The 23596-nt window shown below is 38.5% G+C and overlaps 2 protein-coding genes across 3 annotated transcripts; one reads left to right on the forward strand and one right to left on the reverse strand.

Annotated features, from left to right (window-relative positions):
- On the reverse strand, positions 1-9651 carry znf281b (zinc finger protein 281b). Of its 2 annotated transcripts, none has more exons than XM_065242619.2 (7): positions 9435-9651; positions 6946-7365; positions 6731-6844; positions 4373-4496; positions 4176-4259; positions 3956-4074; positions 1-3765 (listed from the first exon to the last, which is right to left on the reverse strand). In XM_065242619.2, the coding sequence occupies exons 2-7, from the start codon at positions 7312-7314 to the stop codon at positions 2080-2082; spliced, it is 2496 nt and encodes an 831-aa protein (XP_065098691.1). In that variant the 5' UTR covers positions 7315-7365; positions 9435-9651; the 3' UTR covers positions 1-2079. The 2 variants fall into 2 exon arrangements, with proteins under 2 accessions (XP_065098691.1, XP_065098690.1); XM_065242618.2 differs by having other exon boundaries at positions 6731-6847; positions 9435-9648.
- A 1726-nt stretch (positions 9652-11377) lies between these two features.
- kcnj19b (potassium inwardly rectifying channel subfamily J member 19b) lies at positions 11378-23263 on the forward strand. The gene is made up of 3 exons (XM_065242620.2): positions 11378-12632; positions 19006-19222; positions 21464-23263. Exons 1-3 carry the CDS (start codon positions 11967-11969, stop codon positions 22099-22101), a joined length of 1521 nt encoding a protein of 506 aa, XP_065098692.1. The 5' UTR covers positions 11378-11966; the 3' UTR covers positions 22102-23263.
- The last annotated feature ends 333 nt before the right edge of the window (positions 23264-23596 follow it).

A 23596-nucleotide genomic window follows, 5' to 3' on the forward strand; every position in this document is an offset into this window, starting at 1 on the left:
TCGGGGACGCATATGCTACAAACTTTTGGTGCAATGGTGATCAGGGAAAAGCCATAAACAAAAACAAAACAAACTTCATATCATGCATACTCGAAAACAAAAAAGAAAGCAAAAACATTTTAGTGTTTTTGTACATTACTGTAAACAAAGTATTTCTAGAAATCATATATCAAAACACATGGCAAGTAACAAAAACAAAGAGGAAAACAGACAAAATCATGAAATTCTAGGCATTTTCTACAATGAAACACTGCTTGGCATCACCGCTTAACAGACAAAAAAGTAGTACATTTGTTTTCCATCATATCAGCTTAAACTGTAAACAAAGGTGGTATTATATGATTATACAATAAGCTGATGCATACTACAATATTCCCACTACATGAAACACATGTCCCTGGTTTTCTCATTTTTACAATGATATGAGGTATATTAAGGTCAATCCTATTCTTCACACCACTCTCTTTTTATTTTATTTTTTAAGTTTTTTTTTCTTTCTATAAAAGCATGGAACGAGTTTGGAGTGCAGCATTCAGTCTTTGTTCTCAACATCACAGCAATGGCATTTCTGTGACAGGACTCCATAAAAGGCAAGGAAAAAACAAGGCAGGACAACTGAAGGCTCTCATACAGGACAGCAATGGTTCACTGCATGGGCCACAATCCACAGGAAGTGGAAGACAAAGCTGCCCACCACTTTTTCCAAGGGCATCAAAATTGCATTGGGAAGACGACAACCTCGTTTCAAAGTCAAGTCTCTCTGTGATCGGCTTCATTCCTAATTCATTGCTCAATCAAAACCAAACAAGATTTAAAATTAACACACCACAGGTTTAGGTCCTTTCGTACATTTCACAAGTCGACGCGTTGCGCTCTGCTCCTTGCAACAATTTAAAAGGGAAGCTTGGAATTTTGTCAGGCATTAAATTTAAAACTATGTGGTGAGAGGTTTGCTACTCAAACCATGTCGAATAATTACCTGAACACTTTGAAAGCATTAGACCTCAAAGCTTGTCTGCTCTGCAAGGGTACTGTTGTTAACCTAAGGGCCACAACCATAAAAAAAAATAAAAAAGGTACTTCATAACAGTATATCCCCAATACCACCAATGAATATTCAAAAATTCGAATGCCCTTCGTCAATCAGCAAATCTGCCGCTCCTTCCCTCACTTTTAAAAATCACAGCTTTCTTCATCAAAAATAATAATTTTTTGTGTCCTGAATCTGAATTCTTGCTTTTAATGGTGTATAAAAGTGCTTATTTCATTCCTTGAGACATAAAAATGATTTCAACTGACAAAAAAAGTAAAGTTTAAAGAAGGGGATAAGAATTACTGCTCACCCTGAGACAAAAGTTATGTAGTTCCATGTAGCTACAAATAAATATCTACAGATTCTTAAATGTTCCTATCTGCCTACTTGACTACCAGTATTTTTTCTTTACATGGCCCTTAGTGATTAAAGTATGCAAGTGTTTTCACATTAACATTAGAAGTACCGTAAGCAATGTAAAGTAGTGAAAAGAGTCACCAGTGTCAAAAGTTGAATTCCAAATTGACTTGTCTTTCTCTTTAAGGAACTTCAAAAACAAAGCTTTACTGTCATTTCAAAGTACACCTGTAAAAAACGGCGTTCCAACACCTCATTAAAAAAAGGTTACTGCTTTTCCTGAGTAATACTTTAGATTTTTGTAACAGACAATACATTTTTTTGCCATTGAATACTGGGCCACTCCCTGACATCTTTCATTATTAATTTAATCTTACACCTTAATTGGACTACGCTAGCTAAGACATATAGGTATCTGAAAAAAACAAACAAGTCCATTAGCTAACCTCTAATTTTGTTGAAAATGTCATTAAATCTAATCTTACATCCACTATACTAATAAAACAAATGACTAAAATACATTAAAAAGAACATGAAAATTGCATTTGAGGTCGTGTAGGCCTTCCCTGGTAAAGTCCTCTATTGACATTTAATGGCAGTGTAATATAAAAGTTTACTCGGTGAAGAGGAGGAAGCATTAGAGAAAGTCCTCATCCCCCAAAACAGGGTTAGGTGAGCTACCTAAACCCTTACCTGTAACTTTGGCTTGTGGGGGTTTTGGATCCTGAGCTAGCTGGCTCATTGACGTCTGCTAACAGACTAGTATACCCTGAGAATTCAGACACGGTAGTCCGCTGTATTCTGTGGTCAACTTCCCCAACCCCTACCCGCGGGTCGCCGACGTAGCCAAGCGGGGTCTGGCGACCAGACTTGAACTGGGACCCAAAGGCTTGGGCAAAGTTCTCAATCTGGTAGGTGGAACGCATGTCCACTTCTTTAGAGGGCTCGAGTGAAGTGAGGTCAGGAGGTTGGCCCAGAGAGTAGACGGAGCCATTAGATGAACTGCCATTAGTGCAGTTTCCGTTGTTGTTGGCCGAAGAGGTGCCATTCTTGGTCTGCTGGTCTTTCTGGCTGCTGCTGTTGGTCAGCTCCTGAGTCGTGAGAGGATATTGCGGTGAGTGCTGCTTCTCTAGCTGGTCAGTAAGCTCCTGAGATGGGGTAAGCTGCTGGTGTGTTGCTGGTTCCAGGCTGCTAAGATGAAAGCCTTGTTGGGAGGACGGCGAGGCATGGGAAGGCGACGGAGAACCTACCAGCATTGCAAAATGGGACTTAGTTAGGGAAGACGAGGAAGGCGCTAGAGGGGAGGAAACAGGCTGTCCAAATCCACACTCCATCGAGGAGGCACTGTAGATGTTCTTGTCTGTGAAGAGAGTGCTAGAAGGGCTGCCACTTGACGACAGGAGGCTTGGGAAGGGTCCGGATGGACCCAACACGAAGCTGCTGCTGTGGCTGGTTCTCTCCAAGGTCTGTAGCAAGAACTTTGAATATTCGTTCATCACCCCACTCTTGTCACCAGAGGACCCGTCATCTTGAACGAGCTCAGGGGTGGATGAGGCCGGCTGCAATTCCACATGGTGTGGATCTTGCAGATCAAATGTCACATCAGATTTGTGGGTATAGTGGTCAAGCAAGCTCTGCAGCACCTCATCTGGGATCCCTGACTTGTCATGTTTGTCGACACTTATTAAAGGTGAAGTGTCAAGCAAGGCCAATGTGGGTTCTCCTATCCCTCCCTGGATGACCGTCGGCTGGGGAAGGTGGACGGAGCTGAAGTCAGGACCACCGCTGCTGTTAGCAGCGTGCAGGTACCGTCTCTTTTTCAAAAATTGCATGGCATCGTCATAGTTGCTGCTGGTACCTCCCTGTTTGTGTCCACCGGAGGTTTGGAGAAGGCCAAGACCGTCCATGCTTCCAGGGCCAGACATGTCCAGAGTACCTGGCTTCTGTTCATGAAGACTAGAGGCCTGGTGGGCCTCATCCATAGACACTTGATCCTTATCCATTCCCTTGCGACCGCCTTTCTTGAAGACAAGCTTTGGCGTGCGTCCATGCTGGTTGTCCATGTTCGTCTCAGCCAGACCTCCTGAAGAAGATGCCCCTGATCCACTGGGGAGGTCCGCATCATAGTGTCCCCGTGTCATATGCGCCCCTCCTCCCCCCGAAGCTTTCTTCCGTCGTCGCTCCCCTCCCTCGTTGCCAATTTTGGACTTGCCCCTCTTGCGTGGTGGAGCGCTGGTGTTTCCCTGAGTGAGTAGGTAGCTGCCTTGTCCCATGTCCTCATCTCCAAGGTCTAGCATCCCTGGGTCCAGACCTTTCTTTATGGCTTCTCCACAGGTTCTCTTGTGCTTTAATAATCGATCCGTTCTTGAGAAATACTGCAGGCATAAAAAGAAACGATGAGGGTTTACATTTAGCCATTTACCTCACGCATGTAGTCGCACATAATGCACACTAGATACCAGCAAACAGAAAACAAAGCATACATTTAGCTTTACTCTTACTTAAAAGCTAAGAAATATTATATAAGAATATGAACATAGACATGAATCATCTGCTATAACCTACCTGTAGACAGGTGTCACATTTATATGGCTTTTCCCCACTGTGTGTCCTTTTGTGCCTCTCCATGTGATACTTCTGAATAAAGCGCATGTTGCACTGGTCGCAGCTGAAAGGTTTCTCCCCTGTTAGGCAAGCAAAGCAATTTCAGCACAATCTCCATTTTAAAAGCTTATGACATGTACACTTTCCCTCTTATAGACCTCAAAAGCAAACTTAGACTCACCACTGTGGATTTTCTCATGCCGCTGCAGCAGATACTTCTGTATGAAGCTCATATTACACTGACTACACCTGAAAGGCCTCTCACCTGTGCAGTCGAAAAACAAATCCAACATTTTCCACATTAGGTTGCATCCCCATAAATGCTGCTTACGTTCGAATCTCATTGCTGTAGTGAAGTTGGCAGTATAAGCTTGTCACCTGTGTGAATGAGCACATGTCTGCGCAGGTGATAGGAACTGCGGAAGGCTGCGTTGCAGTGCTCGCATATGTGTGGTTTAGAGTTTGGAGAGAGAGGTCCAGCATCCCCATCTAGCATGAGCGACTAAAACAGCAAGGTAAAACACACAGGCATTAAAACATCAGCACTTAATAACCTTGATATCTTTAATACTGACAAAGAATGAAATCAATGTGAAATCAATAAGTAAAATCAAACTCAGGTGCTCCAAATCTCACAATTAGATTTTAAGACTTTAGCCCGGATTTCGGTCACTTTAATTGACATTTATTGAGATCAGTGGTCAGTTTCACTAGTATTAAAAGTTATTCATGTCTTTTCTTCTTCAAGACTGATCATAACCTTTTAGGCATGTTACATAAAAAGGTAGATTGGTTGAATTTTAATCCAAAGAGTAAGAATGATTAGCCCAAACTAATTGCTAGTTAACTTCATGGCTATGTTTATGCAATAGGCCACAGCTTACCACTACGATAGCAATATTTCACAACAACAATATTTAAATTTTTAATGAGTGCGTTTATGTGCAGTCTTACACTGATTATTTTTATTAAACTGAAAACATGTGGGGTCGTATAAATGCGTAAAATGGTTATCTGGAAAACCCATTTTACGGCATAAGCAAAAAACAATCGGCAGAGGTTATTTTTTTGCCCCGATTTCACGTTGCATGTAAACACCTTAAATAGCATTCTCACAGTTTTGTTCATGTGCGCATGTCTCTGTGTGTAAAAGATAAACATCACACGTGGAAGTACGCATAAAGTAACGCATAAAAGTCTGCGCTTGATTCAAGCAATTGGCAGAGAAACTGCGAAAATAAAAGCTTTTGATATATTTACAGAAAAAGAGACAACGAAAATTTCATATCAAGATTATTGTGACCAAAGTTATCACGGTTTTGTTAAAATGACAATTTAATATTTCATGTCGATGAAATTATTTCTGTGGTAAAAAATAAATAAATCTGTCTAATAAGTTTACCGTGAATGAATACAATACTTTATCCCTTAAATGCCTTCTTGTGCATGTGCATGCCTGCGTCAAACTGATTCTGGCTGTACAGGATTTACCGTGGGTTTTCAAACTACCGGTAATCAAACACGGTTGTAATGATAATTTAACTTTAAACGATAATACTAAATGTCTGGACATTTTATTGTGGTTAATCGTGAAACCGGTAATCGTCCCATCCCTAGATACAACAGTATAGCTTCAGACTAGGGGTGTAACGATACACTAAGCTCACGGTTCGATCTGTATTTCAATGCTTGGTTGGCGATACGATACACAACACAGGTTTTTATTAACAATTTCAGTAACTTTTTTGTTGAACATAAAACTTAAAGAATTTTTATAATTTTAAGGCCTAACTGAACCTTCTGTACTGCAGGTCTGTCACTGAAAAAAGGGAATTTTTACATAAAATTAGAATTAAGGGACTTAGCAGGGGCGTTGTTAGATATATGGCTCTACTTGGGCACAGGCCCCCTATTTTTTTCTGACTTTTTTAAAAGCCTAAGACTTCTATACAATGTCCTTTGCTTAACCCACATGTATTTAAAAATATTTAAGTATCATGTTCATTATACTTAACATGAACATTGTTATCATGTTTGGAGGCATAAAAGGTTTGGAAATGAAAATATTTTCTTGCACATTTGCATTTTACATTATACAAATATAACCATGATTAATAACTTATTTTTTACAAGAATAATTTTACAATAGCACTATTTTAAGAAACCATTCATTTTATGACTGCTATACTAAAATAATCTTCAGTCATAGTTACTGCCAACTGTGTCCTACAGCTAGTGAACTAAATATTAATTTCATATCTGAAAATGCAGAATAGTAGAACACATACATTTGTTGATTTTTTTTAGCAACAATGCAATTCTGTAGACTTGACAGAGGTTTACTTGAGATTTTTCCTCTAATGTTTAAGACCTAACTGGGTGAGGATTAAACTACTTTAAACTCATCATCTCTCATTTCTGCTTCCTTTTCCCTGCTTTGCACACAACATTTCTGATGTCCATCTACAGATGCCAACAGTGATCGAGTGCGGGTCAAAATAAGATTACCATTATTATTTAGAAACTTACTATAGTTTTGTTATGTTTTCATCAGATATCTCAATCGCGTGGCGTCACCCAGACTTTTTTAAGCTTCTGCGCGCGCCTGAATGGACAGAAGCGCGCGTCTCGACATGTTTTGGTGCGTGTACGCGTCCGTTCGATTGATTAAGATTCCTGTCAAGTGATATGATAACAAAATGCTGGAGTAGATTCAGGATTTAACAAAAAACAAACCTTTGCAGAGTCCCCTTGTTTTCTTCTGGATTTGCCCTCTGGTCCTTCTCCATTTGCCTTCTTCCCTCTTCTATTTCCAGATTCTTTTGGGTCTTTCCCTAATCTCCCAGAGAACTGCTAATGAAGCATAACATTTTTTTATTATTATCATCATCCATTGACACTCCAATGTATATACACTGTATAGTGTATATTTCTTATTCAACTACACCTACATTTGAAAGGCTTAGGTCATGCAGAAGCATATTTTGGTGGTTTCCAAGCGACATGTCCAGCATATCAGTGCTTTTTCCTCCTGTCATTCCAGTTCCTGCATACATCGGGAGACGGTAGTCGAACTCGCTGAGCTTCTCCTGTTTGATACCCATACTATGGAGAAAGCCACCACCATGGTCGGGAGAGTCACGCTCCTTCTTCAGGATCATTTCCTGAGGCAGATCCCCCATGGAGGCTTGAGAAGTCAGCCGTGTGAAACTGGTCACTGGTGGTAAATGACTAAACATAATCATGCTGGGGGGAAAGTTGGGGTCCATGCCTCCGTTTCGTAAAAACTCATTGCCTAGCTTGTCCTGGATAATACTCATGCTTGGGTCTTCAAAAGGCCAAAGTTCATTCAGCTTAGATGACAAAATAAGCTGTAAAGGAAGAAGACATGACATTGCTTATTCGGGAACAATAAAATTTCTGCAAGTAAATGATTGTGCTTACTGTATACTACTTAAATCATATATATATATTAAATTAGGCTTACACACATGCATATTAACCGAATTAGAAATATAACTTACACTGGCCTTATTAAAAATAGCTGATGATTCAGTGATATTCATACATTGTACATGACCGCAAACATGTATTTAGGGCTAAAATAAACTATGTTAACTGTGTAATTTTAAGTATAGCATTGCTATAATGACAAAGCAAAATCAGAGAATACAATGTTTGTATAATGACCACATTGTTGCTGTTGCATTGGGATTATGAGACACCATAGGTCACATACCACCAGAGGTTATCAAATATCTTCAAAATAAAGATTAGAGATCATATGCAGTGCATACTTAATATATAAACGCTTGATTAAAGACTCAATAGGCCAGGTAGACTGCACAGCTTTACCTTCTGACCTCCAGAACCTGACAGACATGAACGGCAACTAAATTACTAATTTACTGATAACCTTGAAATCATTGTGCCGGTCATTTTAAACAGCCACAAGTAAATGCAGATATCTGCCAAAATGGCAGGAGTTCATAAATTATCTTGGCAAGCTTTGTCATGGTAATGAAGGTCTATCATAGGTTTTATATAGTCATGACTATAATGTGCCTAGGCTGAATGAAAAATAAGGTAAAAATCGACATTTATATAGGCACTTTATAAAAATTATAATTCTGCAATCACACTAAAACATAAAGATTTGATGGACATAACACAACTTTAAACATATAAATGACATAAACATATTCATGCTATAAACAGAACAAAAGAACTCACATTGCTTCAGTTTAATTTAAATGCTAAAGCACACAAAATTTAAAGGAAACAATACAATATTAACTCTTATGGGAAACCAGATAAGCACATTCGATTTAATGTTAGCTAGCCTTAGCAATATCAGATCGGTGATACTTGCTAAAAATGACGAGTTGTGTTTTCCGTAAAGACCTTAAATGGTTTATAATTAGTATTTTAAACACCTAAATGTAGTTTATTTAGTGCCTGTCGAGGCAAAACATGGTCCTGGTTTTGTGTGTGTCGCAGCATTGTTCTCTATTGTGATCAGCTAACGTTAATAGAAAGCTGCTTAATCGTGTTGATATGGCTCAATCTTTTGATACGTATGGTTTCATTCATAAAATCAAGTTCAGGCTTTCAGATACTTAAGTTTTACTTCGTATATGTTAACTCACAGCTTTCTTCTGAGCTAAACTAGGTAAAATTGATCCAGTTTTATCAAATCCGGCTAATCTAGTCGTTCATCACAATTACCAAACACATCTCCGTCTAAATGACTCCATTAGCAGCTAACGGCTAACTAACACCAAAGAGTGAGGCAGGGAAACTTAAGCAAGCTTTTAAACAAACTTATTGGTGTAAATATGGAAATATCTGCAAGTCCACACAACGTAAATGCAAAATAAAAATTAAACTCATAAGCAAAGTTAAGTGTTTTATTGAAGTGAGTGATGAACAGGGCTAGCCAGCAGTAGCATGCAGATGAAAGAGCCATGGCTACACTGCACGCGACACACCAAAACGCTATCATTAAAATCTATTAATCTGATACAGTTTGAATGCAAAATTATATACGCTTTATTTGATCACAACTGCAGCGTTGTACTTTCTTGCACCGTACACGGTGTGATATATTGTTACCATTCATTGCGCACACCATCACTAATTATAGCCCGCACACAGTAACACAATCCGCAGAGAATATACGACGATAAATACGATATCGCAAACACACCAAGAGTACTACGCGGGTAAGGGCTCTAAAAGAAAGAAAGTGATTTAGTTAAAGTAACTCTAAACGAGTCGGTCTAAAGCAATGGTGCGTGTCCCTGAAACAATGATGCTCGCGATGAACGCATCTCTCGCTCGAGCGACTGTGATTTCATTTGAAGATTTCAACCGCGCGGAATCTCTCGTCTTTGTAACCTTAGGGACAAATAAACGATAGAAATTGAATCGCACTTACTTGTACATGACCACGGCCGACTCGCAGCGTTCAGAAGAATCTCGGCGTTCGGGTCTTGAAGTTATTTCACAGCCATAACATTGTTCTCTTGCAGCTGTTGGCCTCTTCCATGTTGTGTCGACGCTGGGAATTGTGGGTTGAGCGGACGGGTCGTGAGAGGAGACAGACGGAGACAAGCAGGACTCGTCAAGCAGGGGGCCACTATGCAAATGCGGATTGTGCTTGAGCATCTGCTATTTGTGTCCAATTGCTAGCACACGTTTTATTTTGGCCACTTATTTCTTTAATTAGGATATAGATTAATTTTTGCAAAAATAAATATATACAGTTGTTATTAAATAAATATCTATCTATCTATCTATCTATCTATCTATCTATCTATCTATCTATCTATCTATCTATCTATCTATCTATCTATCTATCTATCGGGTAGGGTGTAACCTGAATAATAATTTGGAAAATCAAATTGTTCAATTTTTCTTTATTGTAACCCTGAACTGATTTAATTATTTTTTTTATTAAGATTTCTTTCTTATTATTTAGTTTCATATGCAAAACTTTTCCTCTGTATCCATGGTTTAGACTTGCACAAATACCAAAAAATGGCACATTTGATTGCAGCTATCCTATGTTGATTAATTGAATGTTTTGACCCAGAAGCCAAATTATTAAACATGATCAATAAATAAAAAACAGAAGCATACAGACTTTGAACATTAATATATTGTTTAATGTTTAATATTTAAATCAGAAGTTTAACTTTCATTGGCATGTTTATGTCAATAACATTAATTCCTTAGCATTCCTGAAATAGGCTAAAAAATGCACAAAAGGACACTACTAATTGTACCTGCTGTGCAAATAATGCAGTGTTCCTCCCACGGTACATTGAGGGGTGGTTTCCTGAGAGAGATTATTTTAAACCAGGACTAGGCCTGTTTAATTTGGAAATATAACTAGTTTTAACAAACATGGCTCACTAAAAACATCACTTGTGTGCATTTTGAGGCAAAACAAAGGGCACTGATGTAGCCTATTTTAAGATATGTCAGCAAAAGTTGTTTTCAGTTTGGACAGCTCTTATAATTTATTTTAGTCTAGGACTAGTCTAATCCCTGTCCAGGAAACCACCCATAGGCCTATGTTTTTTAATAAAAATCAAATTGGTCACATCTATAAAACCATCATTTGTGTACACTCTAAAAATATTTAACCCAGGGCTGGGTAACTATAGGACAGAACACATTTCTGGGTTAAAATTACCCAAATAATGGGTTGTTATAACCCAACTGCTGGGTTATTGTTAATGAACCATGTTGAAACAACCCAGCCCCAGGTTAAAAACAACCCAGTATTTTTTAGAGTGAATGGTAGTATCACTCACATTAGCAAACCTTATTAATTAATAGTTGAACTTAAAACCGTGTATATTAAACAAAAATTTTTTCTTTTTATAGTAAAAACCCCCAAATCCCTGTATATATTAATTTTAACTAACCTTTCTTGCAAAAACAAATAGACCAAACTCTGACTCACAAGTACATAACATGTCAATATTTGACAAAATGCTTAAAAGTAAACTCTTTTAGCAATAAATCCAACTCTCCATATAAAACAATGATTTAAACATCATTATTTAAAATTCCAATATCAAATTCCTGTCATTCCTTGTAATCATTCCTTGATTGAATTTCATAAATGTTTATAAAATTAGTCAAATATCTCATACATGCAATCATCTGAGACATCCAAACTAGATCTGTTTGTGAAAAATATGCATTCTGTACTAGTATATAATTAGTATATAATTAAACATGGACACTTAGTTTAAACTCTCATGCCTCAAAATGTCTTAGGTGTTGTATAAGCATGTGAAGTTTTGTTTCAGCCATAATTCCCTATTCATTATCTATATCTTATATATTGTTAATCTCTCTATATAATTTATTTGCTACTTATACGTGTTTTTGTTTTACACATTCCTGTATTTGATTTTGAGGGGTGTGTCTCATTCTTAGCCAATTATTAGTTGGTGTTATGAGCAGTATGCCTTCAGCAGATGGCACTCTAATGCCAGAATTTCACACCAGCCATACGCGTTCTCCCCACCACACTACAGCTATTCACTGGTTTGGACACACACACGCACACATACACACAAGCACATTTGCCCAACCCCTGCCTATCTCATAGCATATAGGCAGCACAAGCGTCCGTACAGAAGTAGCCTTATTACACAGTGCCGCAGTTAATCTACACCAGAATCTATAGAGCTCAACAGAGATGTAACCTCATGCTGGAGACGCTGGCGCATAGAAAACAGATTTACTATGTTTTTAACTTGGACTACTTTTTGAGTATCCCTACTATGTTTTAATAATCCGAGAATATCAGACTTTACGCAAATGCTCCAAGTGAAGTTAGACAACTCGCAACATCTATGGACCCCTACGTGCCATGCGTAAATAGACTAGTGTAAACCTTAAGGCATTTTACGCGTGGCTTTATCTGTCAACCGCGGTCGGTGTCATCATGTCTGCGATCAGGAGGAAATTCGGCGAAGACTATCAGGTAGTAAACACCAACCGGGGCATGTCGTTTTCTGCCCCGGCCAAAAGAAAGCGCCAGCGATTTGTGGAGAAGAACGGACGCTGCAACGTCCAGCACGGTAACCTTGGCGGAGAGACCAGCCGGTACCTCTCCGACCTCTTCACCACGCTCGTGGACCTAAAGTGGCGCTGGAACCTGCTCATTTTCCTCCTGACATACACGGTCGCGTGGCTCATAATGGCATTTATGTGGTGGATCATCGCGTACATCCGTGGAGACCTCGGCCACGGCCACGACGAGTCGTACACGCCGTGCGTCGCCAACGTTTACAACTTTCCCTCCGCTTTTCTGTTCTTCATCGAGACCGAGGCGACCATAGGCTACGGGTACAGGTACATAACCGAGAAGTGTCCGGAGGGCATCATACTTTTCCTCTTTCAGTCCCTGTTGGGCTCGATCGTGGACGCGTTTCTTATCGGCTGCATGTTCATTAAGATGTCACAGCCCAAGAAGCGCGCAGAGACGCTCATGTTCAGCCAGGACGCGGTCATCTCGCAACGGGACGGAAAGCTGTGCCTCATGTTTAGAGTTGGGAATCTCAGGAACAGCCACATGGTGTCCGCGCAGATCAGGTGCAAGCTCATAAAGGTAGCTTATTTTATAGAAAACAACATAGGATTGGTGTTGAAATCCTAACGTTTAATGTATTGTGAAAATTTGCCAACGGGTAAAGATAACACTCTGAATAGCAAAGGGATTCTCATTGGGAAAAGCTGTAGTAGATGTATTGATGCAATGAAAGCAGGGGAGCTTTTATTGATTTTACTGTAAAACAGGCAATTGGCTAATACACGTTTGCACCTCTAATGCAATTTAACTCAATGCCACCCTTAGCAATCTATGATTTGCATAAAGATTTTATCTGCTCCTGGAACAAAGACTAAGGAACAACATGAATAATTTGGATGGGTTCCCATTCTGATTAAATTGATTCCCACGGGATGCCTTGGGGTAAAGTGTGTGCTCCTTGGACACAAGTAGATTTCCCATTGCTATGTAAATTGTCAGAAGAAGCTATTGGATCTTGGTTGTACAAAGGAGTTTTATACTTGTGATATGTAGCTTAAAGGGAACATTAGAGAAGGAGAGAGAGAGAGAGAGAGAGAGAGAGAGAGAGAGAGAGAGAGAGAGAGAGAGAGAGAGAGAGAGAGAGAGAAGGGGAGTTAATGTGGGGGCACTTTCCAAGGTCCAAGGTCACATTGCCTGATCAATACACAGGCAAGATGTTTGTATATAGTGATCGTAAACATGACGTTCAAATCTTGGGGTTGCATGAAGAATCACATGCATGTTGCAAATTTTTATGTTTTTATTGTAACACATTCATAAAGAATTCTAGTAAATAACATATTTAAGCTGCAACAATTTACTTTTAATTTAAATATAATATTCAGATTGATAAGACATCCATGCAATCTATTACAAAAAACAGAATCTGAACTTGGACAGGTTCCAAAGGTCAAAATTTGACCGCAGCTCCCATGTAATGACAACCTAAGAGTAAGACATTGTACATTATGAAGAATAAGGAAGGAAAGAAAGAAATAGAGGCTCAGGTGAAACTGTATGAAATACAGCAATTCTGTAATTGTGATAAAAGGCTGGAATTGAATGGGCTGATCACAACAGATATTGTAGAAGTGTGTACTGAGAAAAGGAGATCATGATTGACAGACACATGGTTCTCACCATGTACTCTTGACAGCAGTGGAGCTCAGCAGGCGCATTGCAGCGAGTACAGAATGAGGGATGAATGACTTCAGAAGCACCTTCCTCTCCGCTCTGTTCTTTAACCGTTACTGTCCAATACACAATGTTAGAGAAACAATAGGGGAGGAACATTAACCCATCTATTGCTCTCAAAGTGGCCTGCCATGTAAGCACTGTGTCCCACCTCTGAAATGTACAGCATCTTTAGTTAAGTACAGTGTCTACAGTTGTTTAATGTTAAAACTCTGAATTGGCTAATGCTCAAGCATTTGTGATTGCGTTTAAATTGGTAATGTTACAGCATTTTGAGATTTACAAATACGTTTAGAAGTTTTCCTTTAGGATGTATGGTAAAGAAGTTTTTTAAGCACATGCAAAAAACATGCTTTGAGACAAACACACCACACCAACTCCATGCCGTTTCATGTAAGCTTTGACACATTTCACAGTTCTAGATATTTGTTAAAATTTATGTTGGAGGCCCCTCGCACCCCCCTAATTTTCAGAACAATGTGAGAAACTTTTATAAAGTGTTTTTCTACCTTGTAAGAAATAATTTAAGCAATAAAGTTATCAAACATGTTTTCCCCATAAGTTCAAAATTATGCAAAACCACACTTGTTAAACATTTTAAGGCAGATAAATGTGTTGTTGTGCATTGAGTAATTTATTTAAAAACCCACCGCTTTTGGGATAACACAGGAGGTTTGCTTTCTCCAAAGAGTTAAATTAAAAAGATAGCACTGCATTGCAAAAACCCTAAAAGATGAACACCTCCTGTAGACATGTCCTGAAATGACATTGATACACAGAACAAAGCTAATTTTTTTCTACAATGCATTACAAAATACCTGCATCATGTGCTGCACTGTCCTTGCATGCCGGTTACGCTGAGCAGGAAACAAAGGACGTCAGTGTCACTTAAAGTCAGTCAGCTGCAGAGTTTTGAATGTTGTTCATCATACTGCTAGATTTCATGCGGCGCTGCAAGAACAGACAGGCGGATGACATCAAAGTACAGCGAGAGCGATTCGAGAAAACATACAGAGGGGTCTACTTATCAATTGTTCTCGCATTACTTTGATGTTATCTATCTGCGGTACTTGCGGCGCTGCATAAAGTCGAACTCACCTTGTAACTTAGCCTATTGCTGTCCGTCGTGATCGGTGAACTAGCGCACATGAATTTAGTGGTTATGGAGGCCCTAGGCATTTGCCTATATGTAGCACCGACCCTGGTTAGAAATGTGAATCTGATTGCCTCCTTTCCCTAATCCTCAGTTTTCCCTAGAACTCCAGAGAACCTTCATCTCTTCCACAATAGCGTCCATATTCAGGAATGTAAAATGGATAGCTTACCCAAATGGATTTTTATCATCATTTACTTATTATATTGTAAATAAACATATGACATTTATTTGTCGAACAGAAATTTAGATTTTTAGTAAGCTCCTCTTATAAACAAGGACAAAAAGAGGACGGCTTTGACCACGTTTCTTTTTTATTGTATAGCAATGAGCAGCTTGGATAACACCTTTTTCCTGTAATGCAAAAAGAAACCCATTGTCCTGTGGTTGCCTTTGATATGTTTGCTGGTGCCGAGTTTAACACACTTTGCTTCTAGTAGCTTCCATCTAGCTCATATCTGGGTAGCATTGGTATGCTTTTCTTTAAACGTTATAACAACTTCTTTATATGTTACTTTCACTCAGAATATCAGTAATTCGATATCTCAAGCTGGACTATAGTTGTCATATGTGGCCCTGGACCGTAAGGGTTAACGTTTTTATTGAAATTGATTATCCAAAAGGTAAATAAATAATGGTTTGTTAAGATAGAACAATATTAGGCAGAGATACAACTATTTGAAATTTGAAATATTTGCCAAAAAAAGGTAAAATTGTACTTTCTGTAATTAACACTTTGATTACCTGGTTCCCCTGTGTTTGATTGGGGTTGGAGCTAAAATCTGCAGGACAGTAGCTTACGAGGAGCAGGGTTGTAGATCCCTTGGTAACGCATTTTAACAAAAATGTTTGGTTTAGTGGTCTCTACTGGCTTACAGCTGTAATGACCTTGTTGACTGAATGGGGGAAGTTGTGTAAACTACGTAACCGAAAATCTGTGATAACGGTGACATCATGAGCATGTGCATGTGTTAATTCAATAAATGCTTCTCCAACAAAGTTTACTAAATTTTGGTGCTTTTATAGTCCAGGGCCACTTGTCGTAATATACCTACCTCATCGGCTGTTTAAACAAAACTGCTCAGTGCTTTTGCCATTTTGATTATTTGTATTTAACGCTTTGTAGAAGAATGAGTATGTTCACAGAGAGCAGTGCTTCTTTACAAGGTAGCATCGCCATCTACTGGCCTGGCACACGTAATGCAGCAGAAGCTCCAACGTATTTTTACAGTGTTGTCATGTTTACGTGAACTTTTTTCAAATGCACAAAGCAAAAACTTTGTTGTGTAAACATAGCCTTACATGCATAAAGAAAGTAAAGGAAGGATGAAACCCAAAGTCTGTCTGATTCTGATTTGTGATGCTTCAGTCCAGACACACGCACACACACAAGAAGTGAAATTCACAGTGTTTCAAGAACAGTCAGCAGATGTCTCTACCTTTATCACACTGGCAGTTGACACATCATGTGTTCCCCTTTGAAGTTATTACACTAGGTGTTTTACAATTCTCTTAAAAATAAAAAACTGGGTCTCTCTCTCTCTCTCTCTCTCTCTCTCTCTCTCTCTGTGTGTGTGTGATGGTGGCACTGTGGGAGCACGGCATCTATACTTGTGAAAAATCTCACTCTTTTAGTTGGAACACCACTGTGATTGAAGCTCTCAGTCTGGTTTACCATCTGTGCCCTTAGGCACACGCAGCCCACCCGGCTGACTTCACCGATCTTTAATGTTAGTATAGAAACCTAAGCATGTGTGTAAAGGCATATACAGCACTGTGGTTGGTGTTTAAAGACAGTATTTTAAAGATATTCATATGCATATTGCACATTAAGTGTCATTGCCATTCTTGGTGGGACATTTGGTGTAATTTTTTCCAGATGACCCTAAATCAGTCTGTGGGTGGGTGAAATAACATGACATGTCAAGCACTAACAGCAGTGTCATATGGTGTGGTGTGCTACCCTTTTGAATTCTTAGTATGATGAAAAACTGAACAGTCACATCACCTCAAATAAAAACTGCACACAGTCTGAAGTAGTTTAAGTCTTTTTTCCTTTTAATTTTATGATTTTGGCTCACATTTAACAAATCCCAACAAATTAGAATATTTCGTAAGACTAATAAAAAAATGTTTAGTGAATTGTTGGCCTTCTGGAAAGTATTTTCATTTTCTGTATAATGTACTCAATACTTTGTAGGGCCTCCTTTTGCTTTAATTACTGCGTCATTTTGGCGTGGCATAAAGGTGAGCCCAGGTTTCTTTGACAGTAGCTCATTTGTATTTTTTGGTCTCTTGACAATACCCCATAGATTCTCTGTAGGGTTCAGGTCTGGTAAGTTTGCTGGCCAATCAAGCACACCAAAGCCATGGTCATTTAACCAACTTTTGGTGCTATCGGTGTTGTGTGGGCAGGTGCCAAATCCTGCTGGTGACATTGCACACCAAATCATCACAGACTGTGAAAACTTCACACTAAACTTTAAGCAACATGGTCTATGAGCTTCTCCACCCTCATCCAGACTAGCATCTTGGTTTCTAAATGAAATACAAAACTTTCTCTAATCTGAAAAGAGGACTTTGGGCAACAGTCCAGTTCTTCTTCTCCTTAGCTCAGGTAAGACGACCCTGACGTTTTCTTTGGTTCAGGAGTGGCTTAACAAGATGAATACGACAACTGTAGCCAAATTCCTTCACACGTCTGTTTGTGATGACTATTTCTTGTGAAGATCAACGAAATTCTTTAATCGATTTTGCTTGCCAAGCCTCTCAAGGCTGCAGTTCTCTCGGTTGGTTGTGCATCTCTGTCTTCCACATTTTTTCCTTCCACTCAACTTTCTGTTAATATGCTTGGACACAGCACTCTGTGAACAGCAGCTTCGTTTGGCAATGAATGTTTGTGAAGGGTGTCAATGATTGTTTTCTGGACAACTGTCAGATCAGCGGTCTTCCCCATGATTGTGTAGCCTAGTGAACCAAACTGAGAGACCATTTTGAAAAACCATTGCAGGTGTTTAGCTGAGTGTCATGTCACCATATTCTAATTTGTTGAATTGGTGAGTTTTTGTTAAATATGAGCCAAAATCATCACAATTAAAAGAAAAAAAGACTTAAAGTACTTCAGTCTGTGTGCATTGAATTTATTTAATACACGAGTTCCACAATTTGAGTTGAATTACTGAAATAAATAAACTTTTCCACAACATTTAAGTGAAAATTTCAAGGTTAAAAAGCTTGAATTTTCTAAGTGTTACCAATTGAAGTCATTTATTTAAGTAGATCCAACTTTCACTTTATATAGTGTAATAGAAATACTAATAAGAATTCTAATATTTACAGTCTAAACATTATGGGTTGTTTCAATCCATAATTGGGTCAAAGAGGAACAATTTTTAGGTGAATTATTTATCCCAAAGTTTGGGTTTGTCCCACCGATCTGGTTTGTCCATATTTTACACAGCCATGGGTTGAAACAACTCAAACAAATATTTTATTTCACATCACATACAATTAAAAAGCTTTTCATTTCCATCTTTTAATTAGATTTTATTGTCCAGATTTTCAATGTGGGCTGTACTGCACTTAATTTTTTAAAATCTTAAAATTTTGATAGAAAGCTTAAAATTGTACATTTAAAAAAAAAAAGAAAGTTGAAGAAACCTTCATGTCTGCAGTATTGGTCATAGGCTGAAATAATATAAAGACTCCAATAATATAAATTCTCGTATGAAGAGTTCAGATGCAAAACCCTCTGACACATGCATCTGACATGTTTTCTTTTAAATGAGCATTTTTATATGCCTCTTATTTTTAGGTTGAGTAATCTCCCTTTAATGGCAATAGAAAGGTTATTAGTCAGTGAAATGCTGAATTGCCTGAAATTTACAAATCTGACTGTCTTTCACTGCAAAAAAATAGGAATTAATGTGTGCCGACTCCGAGAGCATTCAGTCAATATCATTATCTCATTTTATACTGAGATGGCATTTAGCGCTTTTGCATCTGAGCTTCTCATATGTTAAATGGTAATTCAGACACTCTTAACAACCTCTCTGTTTGTTTTAGTCCCGTCAAACCCCTGAAGGAGAATTTCTCCCGCTGGATCAGAGGGAATTGGATGTGGGATTTGGAACAGGTGCTGACCAGCTCTTTCTCGTCTCGCCTCTGACGATATGTCATGAAATTAATTCCAAGAGCCCATTTTTCGACCTGTCCCAGCGCTCCCTCATGAACGAACAGTTTGAGATAGTTGTCATTCTGGAGGGCATTGTGGAAACTACAGGTTAGTATAATACAGAGGTTACAGCAAGAATCTTAAGCATGCATCACATTCTTCCTTTATTACTTTAAGTTTGCTCTTTTCAACCTTTTATTATAACCAGGACAAGGGTAATAGCTCAGTTTGAAAGTACATGACCATTTCAGTGGAGACCGGTGACTTCTTTATTTGAGGGCGCTTGATGCAAAGTTCGTCACAACCTGTATGTAGCCCATCATATGTGTGGTTCGTAATTTCAAAATATGTGTTCTGTGCATCAAGTGATTATGTGCATCACGTGTCTTGTCAAAATAAGTGCCTGCTGCAAATGTGTCTAACGCTCACGTTTTTCCAGATACTCGCATAATCTCATGCGTGATCAGAGTTTACTGTTAAGAGTGTCTTGGGTGTATTTTGTGAACGTGAGCGTCTCTTTAACATAAACGGTATTGACGTGTGTGCAGCAGGCACTTATTTTGACAAAACACAAGATGCAAATGGTTCACATGACACAACAAACACATGTTTAAAATAAACACAAGCAACACACATGACACTCCGAACACTTATTTTGAATTTGCGCCCCTCGAATGAGCAGTCACGAGCCGCCACTAGACAATTTTATTAAATTATTAAGATATAACACCATGTCCTTGACATAAATTTGTTGCTATAGAAAACTACGCTCAGAAAGATATTTAATATGATTCACAATTGTTTAAAAGCAAACTTTAAAACATTTTAGTTAAATTAATTATGTACATGTTAGTAGTTACTGGAATATATGTTCAGTGTCACAGTGGAATGGATAAACTTGCAACCATTTTTAAAGGATTATATCTGTAATTTATTTTATATCTTTTTTTGCAGATTTTGTGTTATTCATTACTGAATTTCTACCTTTTATCTTTTAATTTGGTTTTCACTTGTCAAATGTAATAAAAATGTATATGATTCTGTAATTTAATTTAGTATTTTGGCATCAGCATTCTTTTCATTATATAACATACCTAAAAATGACCTGCCAAATTTTTTAAAGCTTTTTATATCTTTTGTCTTTTAAAAATAGTTATGATGTCTATTTCAATTCAAATCAAACTTTTTTAAAGCATTGGATTCATAAGGGGCCGATCAGACAGAATGCATTTATATCAGTGAGAGGCACCTTTTTAAAATATTTTTTTAAAACACCTCGTGTTTTTGCCGCCTGCTGCGCCATATATTTTGCAGGAACGCTCTGAGCGCCTCAAGTTAAAAAGTCCACTCTGAGCAGAAAAGCGCCTAACGTCATTTGCCTTTTTTTGAATTGTCAAATCAGATGAAGGGAAAGGCAGGCCTTTGGTTGTGGTGACAGAAGTTTCAAAGTTTCAAGAGCGCTACTTGAATGAGAGGACAGGTGATTTGATGGTGTGGTGGTGCACCTCGCATTTATAACCTTTAAAAACGTGTTCTGTGTGATCGGCCCCTAATGCATGCAGCAAAAGAAAGTTAAATGACTAGTCAATATTCTTTAAAAAAATCCAGATAATTTACTCACCACCATGTCATCCAAAATGTTGATGTCTTTCTTTGTTCATTCGAAAAGAAATTATGTTTTTTTGAGGGAAAAATTCCAGGATTTTTAATGTAGTTTTAAATTGCAGTTTCAAAGGACTCTAAACGATCCCAAATGAGGCATAAGGGTCTTATCTAGTGAAACGATTGTCATTTTTGGCAAGAAAAATATGCACTTTTAAACCACAATTTCTCGTCTATCTCCGGTCCTGTGACGCGCCAGCGCGACCTCACGTAATACGTTATCACGTCAAGAGGTCACGGATGACGTATCAAAATTATGCCTCAGTGTTTACAAGTGTGGAGAAAGAGGACCGCTCTGACATTGTTGTATGTCAATGATACTAATTAATGTCTTTGTGCCAGTTTATTATTTAAAATGGTCCGCAAACGTGCATTTTATATGTGTTACACCTGACCTCTCTTACGCAATTACATGAGGTCACGCTGGAGCATCACAGGACCGGAGGAAGATGAGAAGTTGTGGTTTAAAAGTGCATATTTTTTATTTTTCTTGCCAAAAATGACAATTGTTTCGCTAGATAAGACCCTTATGCCTCGTTTGGGATAGTTAAGAGTCCTTTGAAACTGCAATTTTAAACTACATTAAAACTGTTAAGAAAATTGACTAATCCTTTAAAGCAACAACAGGGAATTTATGTTTTTTCCTGTTTTGAATCCCTCTTAAATAAATCTGCCTTTCTTTTCTAGGCATGACTTGTCAGGCACGAACATCTTACACAGAGGACGAGGTGCTCTGGGGTCACCGCTTCCTACCCGTCATGTCACTTGAGGAGGGTTTCTTCAGGGTCGACTACTCTCAGTTCCACAACACATTTGAGGTGCCAACTCCTCCCTACAGTGTAAAGGAGCAGGACGAGAAAGTGTCCCTGCCCTCCCCTGGTCCTCTTCTCTCCCCTATGATGATCGATGGGCATAGTCGCAGAGAACGCATGTTCTCCTTAGACGGGGTTCCTCACTCCGAAGAACCAGGATCCAAATTACCCAGCAAACTCCAGCGTATGAGCTCCAAGAATGGAAAAGAGGTCCTCAAACCTGGAATCACTCAGCCAACGGAAAAGGCCTCCAGCACAGGCGATCTGCCCCTCAGGTTGCAGAGGCTCGGATCTTTGGTGGGCCACGAGGAACCGGAAAATATGCTCCAGCTGAAAGCTCTAAAGATGAGTTCAGAAGCCCACACCCAGTCAGCGGGGGAACTGGAGCATCATAGACTGCTCTCAATCCCTGCTCCGGCTCAAGGGACAAACCTCAACCTCTTGCCTGCATCCAGTGGCCGGCCGGAGGATAACCTACCCCCTAAATTACGAAGAATGAATGCAGACCACTGAATGGGACATTGAGCCCGGTTTGTTTTCACTTTTCTCACACAGAGATGAACATTGAACTCTTAAAATCATTTAACATTTTGAATAATATTTATTTATTTATAAAGGACTATACTGTGATCTCTTTAAGCTTATGATAAAACTGTGTTTCATGTCAACAATCAAGCTCATTGCTTTGCCTTCAATAACTTTGCCAAACTTAATATACTATACTGTTGAAACAATTCATAGGAATAAAGCACCTTTATAGAATTATGAACACAAATATCAACATGTATTTCTTTGTGTATTTATATAAGTTATTTACCAAGTATTTATTTAGAGAAAAGTGTACTGATATGTACTAGCTTTAAGCATTTTTAAGGCATTTATCATGCATTTCTGTCAGCAATATACAGCTTGAATTACTTTCAAATTCATATCCATCATCCCCGGTAAGAAACAAATATCTGTCAGGTTTTTTCATCATATTGAAAAACAAAAAGTAGCAGACAAGGTTTGTTTTTTGCAATTTTTGGGGGCACTGGGTGGAAAGCAGTTTGTCAACAAAGGACAGTTTTGATCATTTTAATAATTTCATTATTAATTTCTACACAATATAATAAAACCACTTGGACAGCATTTTGGTGTTCCATGGCTTTTAAGGAGGTCGAATGTAAGTCACTTGTGGTGCTCAGACATGCACCGAAGCATATTACATTTAACATGTAATTGAAGCTTTCAGTCATCTCATTTGCATCATGTCCCATCTGCGTAAAGGCGCAGCGACCTGTGAGTCCACTACAGCGAACACAAGTACAAATGACCATCTCCTTGGAAACATCTTGGTCGTACCTCAGGCAGTGGGTGGAAGTGGAAGTAATTCAATTTGCCTTCATGAAGGAATAACTTACTCTCAGCGCACGAACATGTCATAAAGTGTCATTACTCTTAATTGAGGATGCACAGAGGTTCTAATATTGTTCATTACTTATGCAATTTATTTTTGATCAAACGCAGCAGTGTCCAGCGAGGCAATGCGTTTAATCCCTATTAAAACAAATCATGAACATTACGCAAAGAACAAAATAGGATGACTAATGCGGTGATCTTATTATTCAGACTATTATATGTCAACATGTCTACTATATGTATGGGATAATGCAATAATAAATCCTGATAAGGAGATCTTATTAGTCTGAAGGGATTTATTTGCGATAACAACTGGCCGGATGTACATTATACGAATTAATGCATGGCTACTTGCCACATAAGTAAATGTATGGACTTGAGTTGATATATTAGCTCAATTGCAAGATATATAACCCCCCCCCACAAAAAAAACAAAGTTTTATGTACATTGTACGATTATATGTTTTATGTCTTATATTTACAGTTTAAATTAACAAATCTTTATCATCAATTGAATCAGTTGTTGAGAGGTCAGTTGTAAATTCCTCAATCACCTTTCCTGGGTCACTTGAGAAGGAAATACAGAAGTGCGTTCTATTATGAAGGA

This window comes from Paramisgurnus dabryanus, chromosome 1, assembly GCF_030506205.2.
Source record: "Paramisgurnus dabryanus chromosome 1, PD_genome_1.1, whole genome shotgun sequence".
Taxonomy (NCBI): Eukaryota; Metazoa; Chordata; class Actinopteri; order Cypriniformes; family Cobitidae; genus Paramisgurnus; species Paramisgurnus dabryanus.

Bases quoted from the DNA above. Each gene is read 5' to 3' on its own strand.
- kcnj19b (XM_065242620.2), top strand. From the start codon at position 11,967: ATGTCTGCGATCAGGAGGAAATTCGGCGAAGACTATCAGGTAGTAAAC. The intron at 12,633-19,005 runs GTAGCTTATTTT...TGTTTGTTTTAG, and splicing joins TCAGGTGCAAGCTCATAAAG to TCCCGTCAAACCCCTGAAGG. The intron at 19,223-21,463 runs GTTAGTATAATA...TTTCTTTTCTAG, and splicing joins GGGCATTGTGGAAACTACAG to GCATGACTTGTCAGGCACGA.
- znf281b (XM_065242618.2), bottom strand. From the start codon at position 7,314: ATGAGTATTATCCAGGACAAGCTAGGCAATGAGTTTTTACGAAACGGA. The intron at 6,848-6,945 runs GTAGGTGTAGTT...ATGCTTCATTAG, and splicing joins ATGACCTAAGCCTTTCAAAT to CAGTTCTCTGGGAGATTAGG. The intron at 4,075-4,175 runs GTGAGTCTAAGT...CTTGCCTAACAG, and splicing joins GCATGAGAAAATCCACAGTG to GGGAGAAACCTTTCAGCTGC.